The sequence below is a fragment of the Schistocerca gregaria genome, chromosome 1, assembly GCF_023897955.1.
Source record: "Schistocerca gregaria isolate iqSchGreg1 chromosome 1, iqSchGreg1.2, whole genome shotgun sequence".
In the NCBI taxonomy this organism is placed as follows: Eukaryota; Metazoa; Arthropoda; class Insecta; order Orthoptera; family Acrididae; genus Schistocerca; species Schistocerca gregaria.
In genome coordinates, this window is record NC_064920.1 from 844,537,669 (window position 1) to 844,552,246 (window position 14,578).

At 40.6% G+C, this 14,578-nt stretch overlaps 1 protein-coding gene across 1 annotated transcript in view; it reads right to left on the bottom strand.

Annotated features, from left to right (window-relative positions):
- LOC126272538 (titin-like) overlaps window positions 1-14,578 on the bottom strand; it is a 999,170-nt gene that overhangs the window by 37,310 nt on the left and 947,282 nt on the right. Inside the window, 3 exon segments of the mRNA XM_049975459.1 lie at window positions 4,641-4,771; window positions 14,510-14,534; window positions 14,537-14,578. Coding sequence (XP_049831416.1) covers window positions 4,641-4,771; window positions 14,510-14,534; window positions 14,537-14,578 — 198 coding nt within the window.

Here is a 14,578-nt window from a genome sequence, read left to right on the forward strand (position 1 = left end):
TACCAGAGGAAGTTGCGAGAACCAATGCTGTACATATTCCACTAACGTGGTGAGTCTTTAAATAAACTTTGAACTAAGAGTGGTAGCTACATGGCTTTCAATTATTACTGGAAATATGAAAATTTGAATCCTTTGTGGGTCAACGAGACATGCAATTGTGAAGAAAACTAGTCGAGGTCTGTCAATACATTTCCCATCGTATCTCCACAGCAGTATGTAGTGTGATTTGCCCTCATGCACAACAGGCAGATAAGAGCAGATGAATTATGGCCACAGTCAGAAGTACGAATTTGTATAGTCACAGACCCTCTGAGAAGGTTGCTTTTGCCATGCAGTAGTCTGGTTTGATGCAACTTTACAGAACATTCTCTCCTCAATTTCAACTATTTTATATTGAAGCCTTGGTCCATCTTTGTAACATTAATACCCACACTGCTCTCCAACGAGTAGTTTTGTTATCTTCAGTCCACACACCAGTTCAATGAAGCTCCCCACACTAACCTATGCTGTGTAAGACTCTCTGCATAATCAAATTAAGCATTTGATGCCTCAGGGTGTATCCAACAAGTATATCCCTCCAATTCAGTGAACTGGGACATGAAATTTTCTTCACTCAAATTATTTCAGCACCTATTCCTTCGTTACTCTAACTACTCATACAACTTTCCCTGTTTTTCTCAAATTTCAAAAGCTATCCTGTTTTTCTCAGTATTTTTTGTTCACATTTCCCTTCCATATAATGCTGTACATGTTATAAATAATTTAATTTCAGATTTATATTAGATTTTTTGAAACACTTTAACAAGCACTTCTTGCTACTGTCAAGTAAAACTTAACATCCCATTTACTTCAGTCATCACCATTTATTTATGCACATTAGTCATCTGATAAACAGTATGTGATGGTTGCCAGAGAACTGATAGGCTTTACCAATACACATCATCATTTGGTAGCAAAAAAAAAAAACAGACATAAGGCACCTACAAAAAAACTTTGTCCCCATTAATATATATCAAATCTCCATTCACACAACTAATATGAGAGAATAGATGGCTCTTTCTTATTTTCAGAAGGCAAAATTATTACTACTGGTAATAAACATATATGAATTACATGAAATTATCTTTGGTTTTGAAACTTAATATTTCATACCCATTTCACAATAACTTGCTCTTCTGCAAGGAGCTACAAGTACACATCATTGTGTCCAGGAAATAAAAATTTCTTCCCACGACAACCTACATTTTTTATGTTGGCAAGACTATTAACCCAATGTCCACTCAAATGACGGCCACCCAGGTTGAGCAAAGTTGATCAGTGGCAGAATATACCATGGCACATGGTATTCTTTAATGGATGAATCACAACCCATGCCACGTGAAGCCTCCAAACAGCAGCTTCTCTGAATTATGTAGAAGTGAACTACATCTTCACAACCATCTGCAATCCTCCTGGCCCCATTCTTCACAGAATTGTCTCACACCCACCTTTCCTTGTTTCCCAATTCATTTAATCTACACCTACACATTGCTCTCTGCTGTCCCTACATTCTACGTTATTGCTGTACTACCCCTCCTACTGCCAAACCACAAATTATTGAACATCCCTATGTACCAAATGCAACACCCCTGCCTGCCCAGGGAGAGCCCCCGTGCTCCCTTGCAGCCTCTTCCTCCCAACCTTGAGCCACCCTCCTGTCCAAAATTGATCTTCATGGAATGTGTGCCAGAACAAGGTAAGTGGGGGCCTACCACGATCTTTCACCAATTCCACCCTGATACTTTTAACTCCCAGTGGCAGCGAAGATTTCTGCATACTTGCAATGAGGTGTCAAAACCAACTGTGTGTAGAATTGCTAAAATCTATCTGAACTACAAATCTTAAGGCAGTCATACATTTAACTGTGTGCCTGACAAGAACATTTGCCCAAGTGTGTGTGTGTGTGTGTGTGTGTGTGTGTGTGTGTGTGTGTGTGTGTGTGCCTGAGTGTAGGATACACTTGCACAAGCATGAGTACTGTACAAGCAACTTCACACTTGACTGAATTTCAATTATGCTTGCTTGTGCAAGCTTTCAACTGTGTATAGCTTCGAAGTGTACCAAGAATATGGAGCCTTAAGCACCCATCTGTCGATAGTTTTCACAGCATGTCTACCGAAAATATTTAATATGGCAATCATTTTTGTTTCTTCGTAACCTGGCTGCCAGTTCGACTTTTTCTGGTAAACAAAATGCTTGTACAAGCATGTTTTACCTGTATGTAAAACATTCGCATGCTTACTCAAGCACAGTGCCACAAGCGTGCTTGTCAAGCAAGAATGGAGCTACATGTGTGGATGCCTTTACACATTGAAAGGCAGACAAATGCTCTCAGAGACTGCTAGAGAAAAGTGAGTCGGTGCTTCCATGTTCAGCGAAAAATTATACCGTGGGGTGAACCAGATTGTTTTCTGATATTTTATTACAATATATGGAAAACAAAAATCACACACGACAGCTGGTTTTTACACAACCTTAACATCTCTGCTGTCAGAGGAATATGTCACCTGTTTGCATGTGTTAAGTATCATGTCAAGAAATGGTCATCCAGGGCCAACAGTTATACTGTCACCAAGAAACGACATTTGAACGTTATTCTGAGTTTGTGTAGTCATGGATGGATACACTGGCATCAGACTCCACATGTCTAACAGCAAGTCAATACATCAGACCCACACGAGCCATAGGGTATAAAATTTGGTGTCAAGAAAGCTTTTTTTTGTATAGCTAGAGCTTGACCTACCGAAAGCCAGAATTTAAATCTCCTGAATTATCAAGTGGACAACACCACTGAATGTTTCCAACAAACCTTGAGAACCTAATGTGACATCATGAAGGACTGTTATTGAAGCACCTTTCACAGACATTTACTCAGATACATCACATTGTGCATGCACATGCTACAGAACAAAACTGAATGCCATTTTTCTACATGAAGCAACAATGGCAAAGAAAAAGGGTATCTGTAGAACCCTGGGATTCTGCTCTTTGTACAAGCCTGTTAACAGATAAAATCATTGCTAGTGAATCAGGCTAACAGAACATTGACTTATTAATTAACATTTTTAGTTTCCCAGGCAATCAACTTCTCAAAAAGCTATAGTCCGATTTACATTTTCAACTTAATTTAGTATTACCTATCTTGTGTTGTCACCAACAAAGCTATGTGGCAAACACATAATTGCAGTTGAGATAAATTTTGGTTGATGATTGACTAAACAAACAAGGTTGACCATTTATGCACATTTCAGACCAGGCCAGCCACAGCATGCCAAACACCAGTGCATATGATCTGAGAGCCAAGCCTCAGGTTGGTCACTCCTTCCCAGAAGTACTCTGTACAGTGTGATGTTCCATTTATCACAGTGCTTTGGCTTTTTGGCCAGCACAACACTCTTCAGTTCTACACAACTATGGTGTCAGCACTGTTCATTTGATGTTGCTTCTCTACAGTATAACTTCCAGACGCACTTCATAATGGCCCAATACGAAGGCAGACACTGGACAATGTGTGAACATAATAAAGTTTCAAAAGGAGAACTGGACAGGCTTTTCATTAATTAAGGTCCTGTTACATTAAAACTGTCCAGGATGTCTACCTTGTTTTCCAAACTGACATTTTCCACACCTCTAAACAATGTGATCACAATTGTGTGTGTGTGTGTTTGTGTGTGTGTGTGTGTGGGGGGGGGGGGGGGGGGGGGGGGGAGAAGGAGGGTTATTATGAAACTAAATAAGTCATTATGTGAGAACCTGAGCGTGAAAATCTGAAATGTTCTCCATCAATATGTCAGCAGTTTCCAGCATGCCTAAAATAATTAAACAGTACTGCAAGTTTGCATTAGTGATCTATGTTGTTGACAAATATGAAAATATGTTGTATGTGGTAGTTGCAATGCCAATCAAATCCAGTGCATTCGCCATTTACCCCTCTTCCTACTCAAAGAACATGGTATGGCCCTGGGGCAAAGCACAGTCTAAGCACTATGGCACGGCTCATGAGCAAATTTCTTCACCACCCTTGTTTTCGACCATCAGTCGCTTTCTGGACTATTATCTGAGATCTGGAAACTGGTGCAAGTTCCCAAAGATGTTTGTATCCTGCACTGCAATTTTTACATTGTCCTTTAGCACCAAAACACTTCAAAATACTACACAATAGCATTAGAGCTGCTTCAAATTTAAGTTAAATTTGACACATTTCACTGGTACATCTGCATGCTTGTTTGAGAAACTAGTGGATGGTAAACAAGTTTGATTATTTACAGGGCCCTTTACTTATTAATAAACAAAATTATCATCTACTGTTCAAAGTACTGAAATTCCTCTTGACAGCCTACCCATTCGTCCTATGCCAAATATATAGCAAATAAGCAAAAAGATGCAAATGAAAAATCATTCAACTAAGAACAGTTGTGACACTTATAGCCAAGTTCTGGTCCAGTCAGGGCTATCCAAAAACAACCAAAAAAATTTAAATGAAAGATACATGTATACGGCACTACTTTCATTATAATTAAGTCTTATCCTTTTCTGTTTCTACCTATTAGAAACTATAATATTCCTTCCTTATATTTACGAAGAATTTGAGCATCACTTACTGATTGTTTAGTCTGCACAAGAGATTCCACATTAACAGCTTTTTCTGTAGGTTCAATTTTGTAATAGTTCCACTCGTCTTCAGAATCTTCACCACTGTCTGCTACATTGTCAGGTTCACACTGCCCTGGCACTGAAACACAATACGCTGCAAATAGAAAATGTAGGGAGGTGAACACACACACACACACACACACACACACACACACACACACACAAAACACACACACACACACACTTTTCACTTACTAAACTAGTTTTAACTATTTCAAATATTTGGAAACACTAGCTCTCATTGCCAATACTTATCAGTGCCTTGAAGTCAATTTGCAAGTATGGCCAATGCTTGTCCCAAATTTTACTTCCACCATTTCTTTTAAAAAATAGCACGTTCAAGACTTAATGGATTATCAACTTATGATCTACACAAGAACAACACAGTTTCACATTTTTCGATGTTGTCTATCAACTTCCTGTTTGATGAAACATTTTTGCTTCTGTTATGGTATATTTGCAATGATGTACTTTTTTCTACTACTGATGATATAACCTAGATCCAAATTTTGCACTTTTGGACCTGCTGGTGTGCCTCTCAGCTTGATACCTCAAGCAGTCACTTCAGCCTCAAGACAACCCTGGCCAGCAGAGATCTCAGGTCAAACACATTTAACTAGGATTGTAACAGACTGACTCCCCACACTATCTAGAATGGATTTTGGTGAGAAACAATCCCCAAAAAGCTATATCAAGCTGGTTACTTTGCATGTATTAACCATTGCAAGAAATGAAAATGTGGATTGGACATGGGATGTGTGTGCGTTTTAGTACCCTTCACCTCACTAGGATATAATCAAGCCCTTGAAGTTTATTATAGTAAATGTAATTAAAATAGTTGAGCAATGAGAAAGATGACATCTTAGATGACTGGCAATTTTATGTGGTATGTGTATTGTCTAGATTAATAAATGTATTAGTCACCTATTACAATGGAAAATAACTCTGCTGTGCAGTACTTCCAATTCTTAAGAGATCCATCTTTAATAAAATTAAATCTGGTCTTTACTGAGAACATCTGATCAAAACTGCACATACAGACCTTTTACATTCATAGCCACAAAATAATTGTGTTTAATAAAAATTACGAGCACTTTAAACTGGCTACTCATTACACCAAATGTATTTTATACTAATTCTGTAGAGTGCAGCAAAAACCTGGAGAGTGAAGGACGAAGGAAGTATGGTGCTACCATGAAGTTTATGAGAAGTGTGATAGGAAAAACAAAACTGGAAAAGATAAAGTTATTTCCCAGAGAACCTCTACTAGATCAGAGTGAGGATAAAAAAAATTAAAAGTATGGCTTGTAAAGAGACCATATGAGAAGAGGTACACTAGGAAAATGCAAAAATTGGTAGGTCTTGGGGTGGAGACCAAACAGCGAGGTCATCAGTCCAACTGAAATAGGAAAGGATATCACCCATTCCCTTTCAAAAGAACCATTCCAGCATTTGCTGGGAGTGATTTAGGGAAATCCTGGAAAATGTAAATCAGGATAGCTGGAAGTGGGTACGAACCAGTGTCCTCCCAGATGCGAGTCCAGTGTACTATAGGAGACAGGGACAGTGTAGCAACAGAAATTATGGTAAGATCAGAAAAGATTAATATGAGGCTTGGCACACCACCCCCAACAGCTGGAAATTTTTAAAAAATTGCTTAAGAACCAATCTGCAGACTCAGTTTCAATCCAGTATAACTTCACAAATTACTAATTTAAAACAACTAATGTATCAATGAAAATTTTCGAAAATATTTAGTAATTGGAAAGATAAAAAACCTACTCACCAAGCACTGGTGGGAGAACACACATATGCTACATTGTGAAAGGTATTTTGTATGCAAGCTTTCAGACCCAGTGGCAACTCCTTTTGGCAGAGGGGTTGAAGAGGAAGGAAGAGGGGTGACGAGAAAGGACTGGTGAAGTTAAGTCCTTGGATACACAAAACCAGTTGTGTGTGTGTGTGTGTGTGTGTGTGTGTGTGTGTGTGTGTGTGTGTGTGTGTGTGTGCGCTCCTGCCACCACTTAGAAAGTATATTTTTTTATCTTTCCAATTACATTAAATTCAAACTATAATAATTTACATGTAGATCTGGAAGTACAAGATTAATCTCCTTGGAAACTACTTCTGTAAAGGATAACCATCTGCCACAAAGTCTGCAATTTATGGAAGATACTTTGATAATTTAGCTTAACACCACGAAATCTCACGCAGGTACAAAGTTGTACCAAATGGACCCCATTCACGTCAGAGTTCTAATTATACCTTTCAATTCTCTATCTTAATTACACAATGTTTTTATTAACTTATCTATTGACATACAATAAATGTCACTGATGTAAATAGTATATTAGCTTCTCTTATGTTTTATGTTCTCTTTATTATGCTGTGTCACTAATGTGCTATTTTCTCATGTGAAGAGACCTGGTACAAATGCTATGTGTAACGAAATTATACAAAAGGGCATAGTGTGTCAATTACCAATTCACGGATTTGGTGACAGTGTGACCATTTCAAAAAGCCTGTAGCAATACCCCCTGCCGATAAAAGCCATCAACAATTTGTAATCTTTCCAGGGAACAATGCTACATTTGGAATCTATCGTGTCTTCAGATAATATCAAAATAACGATATATAAAGATCAAAGAGAGCTGCACAGCAACTGGCAATTATCTTACATTAAAGTAAATTGTTAACTACATCATACAAAATTCCCATGACCATACATTACAAGCCTACACTTGACTCATGCAGACATCAGCCCTTGCAAAAATTCCTAGCTTGTATCAAATGTGTGACCAAGTTAATATACAGTACTGTGACATTTTATGCCTCATTTTTCCTATTCTCTGTGTGTAGTGGCAAACAGATTAAAACAAGTAGGAATGCACAAATAGGTTGATCTATGTCCCTGTAAGTATAAAATGTCACGAACCAATTAAGAGAAACTTCGGGTCCACATGATCGCCACACAATAAAGGTTTGACAGCACTAAATGAAAGCAACAAAAACTTACCATGACATCAATCGTCAGAAATGCGTCAACGGAAGTCTTAAATAACAGAAAAAGCAAACTACTACATTAATTTGTTCTATTTTCGTAGTATGCCAATGCAATCACCCAAATGGGTGCTAAATTATTTTCCTTTCGGCGTCAGTGAAACCTGTACGTTGGTATACCAGATCTGTAACGGTATTTAAGTTGAAAACAACATTAGAACGTAGTACGTCGCCTTCCGTTTTATACCTTACACTCATTCTGCACTGCAAGTACTTCGTTGAAAATTTACCATTGACTCAAACGAGTTCACAAAACAGTACAACCCGGCGGGGCCACGCCCAAAAACTCAATGATCGATACCTAAACCCAAACAACAGGTGGAGATAACTACAAGAACCGCGCGTGTACGACACTTTCATTTTAGTAATTCTAACACTGCGTCCAGTAAACAAAACCAGTTGCAAATACGCACTACACACATACGTTTTAGAAGACGACGGAATTCAAACAAACACCACTTAAACAACTGTTTCGTCGCTTATAGTGCAATTTCAAATTCAAGCAAACAGTTTGACAGGTTGAAAACGTACGACGCCTGAAATTTCATTGACTGTAGATGGGACACACATACCTAGCAGTCCACAAGAACGTTTTGCCTGTTCACTAACACAATGACGGCTCTGGAGGCGTCAGCGGAAAACAGAAATTGGCAAGAAGTGATGGTTCAAAAATAGCACAGTGTCGCAGCTGACGAAGATATAATAGAATTACACAGCACCATGAATAAAGATAAAATAATCTGTGCTAACTATTTCGCTTTCTTCGAATTACTGTTTTTAACATACTGAACTTGCTTCATTAACATGCCGGAAACTCATAAAATACAGTATCACTGTGCATCTCCGCTGCAACATATTTAGCACCACCTCATAAACGATTGCTTCTGTCAACATTTAATAGACCTTTCTGCAACTGTAGTAGAGATCTAACAACCAATACTACCAAGCGACTTACAAAAGCAATCCAATGGCACAACTTATTCTCTATCCAGGACCACCTCTGCCAACTGCCTTCGGCTCACTGAGTTATTCACGGAATGGGGCCCCGACGTCTCGCTTTCCTCCCGTAAGATACCGCCACCGTCGTTTGAAAACAGTGGAAGCGCGGCCAATGACAATTCCCGGTCTTAGTAGCCTACATATTCCCGCGAAACTAGTTACGACGCCAGCTGGAATATTATTTCTTACTGCAGTTACAGTTCAGTATATTACATTTAACAGACTGTGCTGTAGTAGGGACGTAATAAAAATTTATACTCAAAGAAATGTGACCGAGAATGCATCGAGAATAGAAAATAGTGCATTGACAATTGCTAGCCACTATCCGAAATCTGGATTTGCGTAATAAAATCTAAAAAAGGGACGACTTATTGCTGCACTCTATAATTTATAAGTTACATAACAGTCGCTGAGTACACCCACATTCCAAATGGAAGGTAACCTGATGATAAAAATTTATATATCTGGATAACACAACAACGCGGAAATTTCAGCCGGGTAACAGTCAAATATTGATTTAATACGCTAGTCTAAATCTACTGCCAATGCACACACAAACCTTTTTTGGGCATTGTACAATGTTTCCATTACAAGTGGAATATTATTTCTGCAAAACAAAAGAGTTTCAAGATGCGGAACATTCTGTAAGGGACCCATTGAGTTATTTCAAACCACGAAAAATCCATCTGCATTTGTTTACACGACGATCTGTTTCGATAGTCTCGTTACAATAACTGGAATTTATCTGCCTGTTCCATTCACAATCTTCGTGGTACCTCTCTGTCACATTTCTATAAATGTTACGAGGGCTAGTAGTTACGTTCTCGAGGTAAAGGGGCAATAACTTTTATGTATGTAACATGCTGAATAACATTGATTGTAGAGAAAGTGTTCCTTGGTGACAAAGTGTTACATTACATAATGTAAATATCGTTATTTTTCTTAGATTCCATTTTGAAAACTCTTGGAAGGATTATTTTAATTTAGACATCATCACCACCAACATCATCATCATCTTTGTCATTGCGTCTGTAATTTATTGCATAGTTTGTCCATCGGGCGTTTATTAAAGAACATGTTGATATTGCCAAGGTGATACTGTGGCCTATAATTGCAAAGTATTATTCTGCGAATTTCAGTAATCCCGAAAAAAATTCATTATGGTGTAACTCGAAATACCCTGTCCACTTCTGAAGATCTGAAGGCATTTTAAAAGCAATTTCGTTTTTTCTTTGTTCCACGAATTCCGTGAAATCCTGTAACTGATTAAAGAATTTTCTGTCAGCTTACGTTTTTTTCCCCTCCTAAGTATCAAGATATTCCTTTTTACTTATTCCTGGCGCGGAAGTCATCAGCTTGAAGTGGCTCTAGTTGTGGGTTCTCTATTTTATCGCTAGAAGTCCTAGCAAAAGCCAGATAGGTCGGAATTTATTACCGGATGGGTTAAAGACAAAGAAAGATTTCATTTTGTTTATTACAGGTAAACTATGAAAGATACACATTGCGCAAAGTTCTGACGCAGCTGCGCTGCTGTATGTAGCATCATGGCGACTACACAATTTTTTTTTAATTTGAGCACGTATAACGTGCATTCCTCCGTAGATTCGGCAAGTAGCCGCCACTACACAAGCTTCGTAGGTTGTGTTCCAAAAATGAACAGCATGGAGACAGAAGTGATGACATTTTCTGCCAGACCTGGCCATCATTTTGAAGGACAATGCTCAAGCACGTACTGTGCAAGCTGTTACTGATTTGTTTGAATAATGGGGCTGCTAAGTGTTATACCACCTACTGCACTCCCCTGACTTGAGCCCTCGTGAGTTCAACTCAGTTTCTAAACTGAAGGACACACTTCATGACATTCGCTTCAGAACTGCTACAAATTCGTCGGGCAACAGACCGCGCCGCTCGGACTGTCAACACAATTGGCACTGCTAAGAACGTCCTACGACTTCCACATCGCTGGCAACGGGTTGTACACAATGCTGGTGACTACTTTGAAAGTCAGTAAAACTTTGAAACACCCATCTATTTTGTACGAGCTGCAAAAAATAGTTGCCACTATTAAATTCCAACCCTCGTATTAGCAAGGGAAGGAACTGGTCGGCCGCACACATCTAATGAAAATGTCGAGTGTACCCGTGAATGCGTTCACATGGAACCCTCAAAGTCCACAAGACGGGCAGGCCAGGAACTTCCAACTTTCTCAAACAATGATACGACATGTCCTGAAACGTCACATGCATATGAAGGCTTGTTGCTGTTACTGCAACAACTGCGTCCCGGCAACCGTTAACAGTCTGTACGAATCTTAACCTTCGCTGCCCCAGTATATAGCCGAGGACACTATTTCCGAACAACTCATCTTTTTAGACGATTCAACGTTTCATCTATCGGGGAAATAAACCGCCATAATGAAATGTTCTGGGGGTCAGAAAACTTGGTGTCGTCGTCGAACATGAAAAAGACTCACCGAAACTTAATGTGTTTCGTGCTGTTTATGTCCTCAAAGTTTATGGGCCTTTCTTTTGCGCGGAGGAAACAGTGACATGAATGTAATACCTGGCCAGAATGCAAAATTTGTTGTTTCCTCAAATTTATGTAGATTCCAATGATTTTATTTTTATACTTTGATGGTAAGGTGCGGCGTTATCTTAACAACACCATCCCACAAAATTCGATTGGAAGATATGGACAACAAGATCTTGTCCATTGCTTTTGGCGTCCCAGGTCACGAGACCGCACAGCTTGCTATTTTTTTCCCTGTGGGTGGTGGTACATAAACGATTATCTTTGGCCCACCTATGGCATCTACTCTTCAAGAGCTGAGAAATTAATTGTTTAAGCTATCGATTCAATAAACAGTGACCTGTTGTGGAATGAAATGAACTGCCTCGAGCAACGCCTGGTACTCATGATGGTATAGTGTCTGTGTGAACATAAAACTCTGAACCTTTCTCTATCCAGTGACGCACGCAATTTTTCATAGTTTGTCTATAACAAACAATTGATATCTCCGTTATTTGATCACACTGTATATTCGGGCCGACACGACCGTAAAAATGGCGACCCCTGGGAACTCTAGGCGGGGACAGTGCTTTGTGTAGCTTAGGTGCCAACATAGTACGAGCAGACAACGCTAGGCTTCCATTAGTAAACTGCGTTGATAAGTAATGGGATAGCGATATGGCGGTAGTGTATCGCGTACACAAGATATGAAGAGGGCAGTGCACTGACGGAGTGGTCCTTTGTACTCAGGTAGTTCATGTAAAAAGGCGTCCGACGCCATTGTGAGCGCACGGCGGGAATTAACAGACTTTGAACGTGGAATCTTAGGGGCCAGACACATGGAGTATTCCATTTCGGAAATTGTTCCGAGATCCAAAATCTCACGAATATGCTGAGAGTGCCAAATTTCAGGCATTACGTGTCACCATGGACAACGCAGTGGGCAACGGCCTTCACTCAACGGCTGAGAGTAGCGGCGTTTGCGCAGAGCTGTCAGTGCTAACAGACAAGCAACACTGCGTGAAACAACCTCAGGAATGAATGTGGGTGTACGACGAACGTATCCGTTAGGGAAGTGCGGCGAAGTGTAGCGTTAAAGGGCTACGGCAGCAGACGACCGACGCGAGTGCCTTTACTAACAGCACGACAGACTGTAGCACCTCTCCTGGGCTCATGACCATACTGGTTTAATCGTAGACGACTGAAAAACCGTGGCCTGGTCAGAAGGGTCCCGATTTCAGCTGGTAAGAGCTGACGATATGGTTCGATTGTAGCACAAAGTCCGCGAAGCCATTGACCCAAGTTGTCAGTTAAGCACTGTGCAAGCTGTTGGTGGCTCCATAACGGTGTGGGCTGTGTTTACATGAAATGGATTGGGTTCTCTCGTCCAACTGAAGCGATCACTGACTGGAAAGGGCTACCTAGAAACCATTTGCAACCATTCACGGACTTCATGTACCCAAACAATGACGGAACTTTTATGGGTGACAGTGCGCCTTGTCACCAGGCCACAATTGTTCGCAATTAGTTTGAAGAACATTCTGAAAAAATCGAGTGAATGATTTGGCCACCGTCGAACATTTATGGGACATAATTCAGAGGGCATTTTTGCACAACATACCGTACCGCAGTAATCCATCGAACTACAGACCTATATCATTGACGTCGGTTTGCAGTACGGTTTTGGAGCATATATATCGTATTCAAACATTATAAATCACCTCGAAGCGAACGATCTATTGATACGTAATCAGCATGGTTTCAGAAAACATTGTTCTTGTGCAACGCAGCTAGCTCTTTATTCGCACGAAGTAATGGCCGCTATCGACAGGGGATCTCAAGTTGATCCCGTATTTCTAGATTCCTGGAAAGCTTTTGACACCGTTCCTCAGAAGCGACTTCTAATCAAGCTGCGGGCTTATGGAGTATCGTCTCAGTTGTGCGACTGGATTCGTGATTTCCTGTCAGGAAGGTCGCAGTTCGTAGTAATAGACGACAAATGGTAGAGTAAAACTGAAGTTTGGGTTGGGTTGTTTGGGGAAGGAGACCAGACAGCGAGGTCTTCGGTCTCATCGGATTAGGGAAGGAAGTCGGCCGTGCCCGTTCAGAGGAACCATCCCGGCATTTGCCTGGAGTGATTTAGGGAAATCACGGAAAACCTATATCAGGATGGCCGGACGCGGGATTGAAAACTGAAGTGATATCAGGTGTTCCCCAGGGAAGCGTCCTGGGACCTCTGCTGTTCCTGATCTATGTAAATGACCTGGGTGACAATCTGAGCAGTTCTCTTAGGTTGTTCGCAGATGATGCTGTAATTTGCGGTCTAGTAAGGTCATCCGAAGACCAGTATCAATTGCAAAGCGATTTAGAAAAGTTTGCTGTATGGTGTGGCAGGTGGCAGTTGACGCTAAATAACGAAAAGTGTGAGGTGATCCACATGAGTTCCAAAAGAAATCCGTTGGAATTCGATTACTCGATAAATAGTACAATTCTTAAGGCCGTCAATTCAACTAAGTACCTGGGTGTTAAAATTAGGAACAACTTCAGCTGGAAAGACCACATAGATAATATTGTGGGGAAAGCGAGCCAAAGGTTGGGTTTCATTGGCAGGACACTTAGAAGATGCAACAAGTCCACTAAAGAGACAGCTTAGACTACACTCTTTCGTCCTCTGTTAGAATATTGCTGCGCGGTGTGGGATCCTTACCAGGTGGGATTGACGGAGGACATCGAAAGGGTGCAAAAAAAAAAAAAAGGGCAGCTCGTTTTGTATTATCACGTAATAGGGGAGAGAGTGTGGCAGATATGATACGCAAGTTGGGATGGAAGTCATAAAAGCAAAGACCTTTTTCGTCGCGGCGAGATCTATTTACGAAATTTCAGTCACCAACTTTCTCTTCCGAATGCGAAAATATTTTGTTGAGCCCAACCTACATAGGTAGGAATGATCAAACTAGAATAAGAGAAATCAGAGCTCGAACAGAAAGTTTTAGGTGTTCGTTTTTCTCACGCGCTGTTCGGGAGTGGAATGGTAGGGAGATAGTATGATTGTGGTTCGATGAACCCTCTGCCAAGCATTTAAACGTGAATTGCAGAGTAATCATGTAGAAGTAGATATGGATGAGTACAGAGGCAGCGTGGCCCAATATTTGTGCAGGAGACCTGCATGACTTGTTGAAGACTGGCCACGCCGAGTTACCGCACTACCCCGGCACGGCTGGTGCGAGCAGCGCAGCCGCGGAGTACTCACGGAGAGAAGCGGCGGGCGGCGTGGGCGCCTCCTGGCGCGGCTCTGCGGCCGGGTCCAGGTCGGACAGCT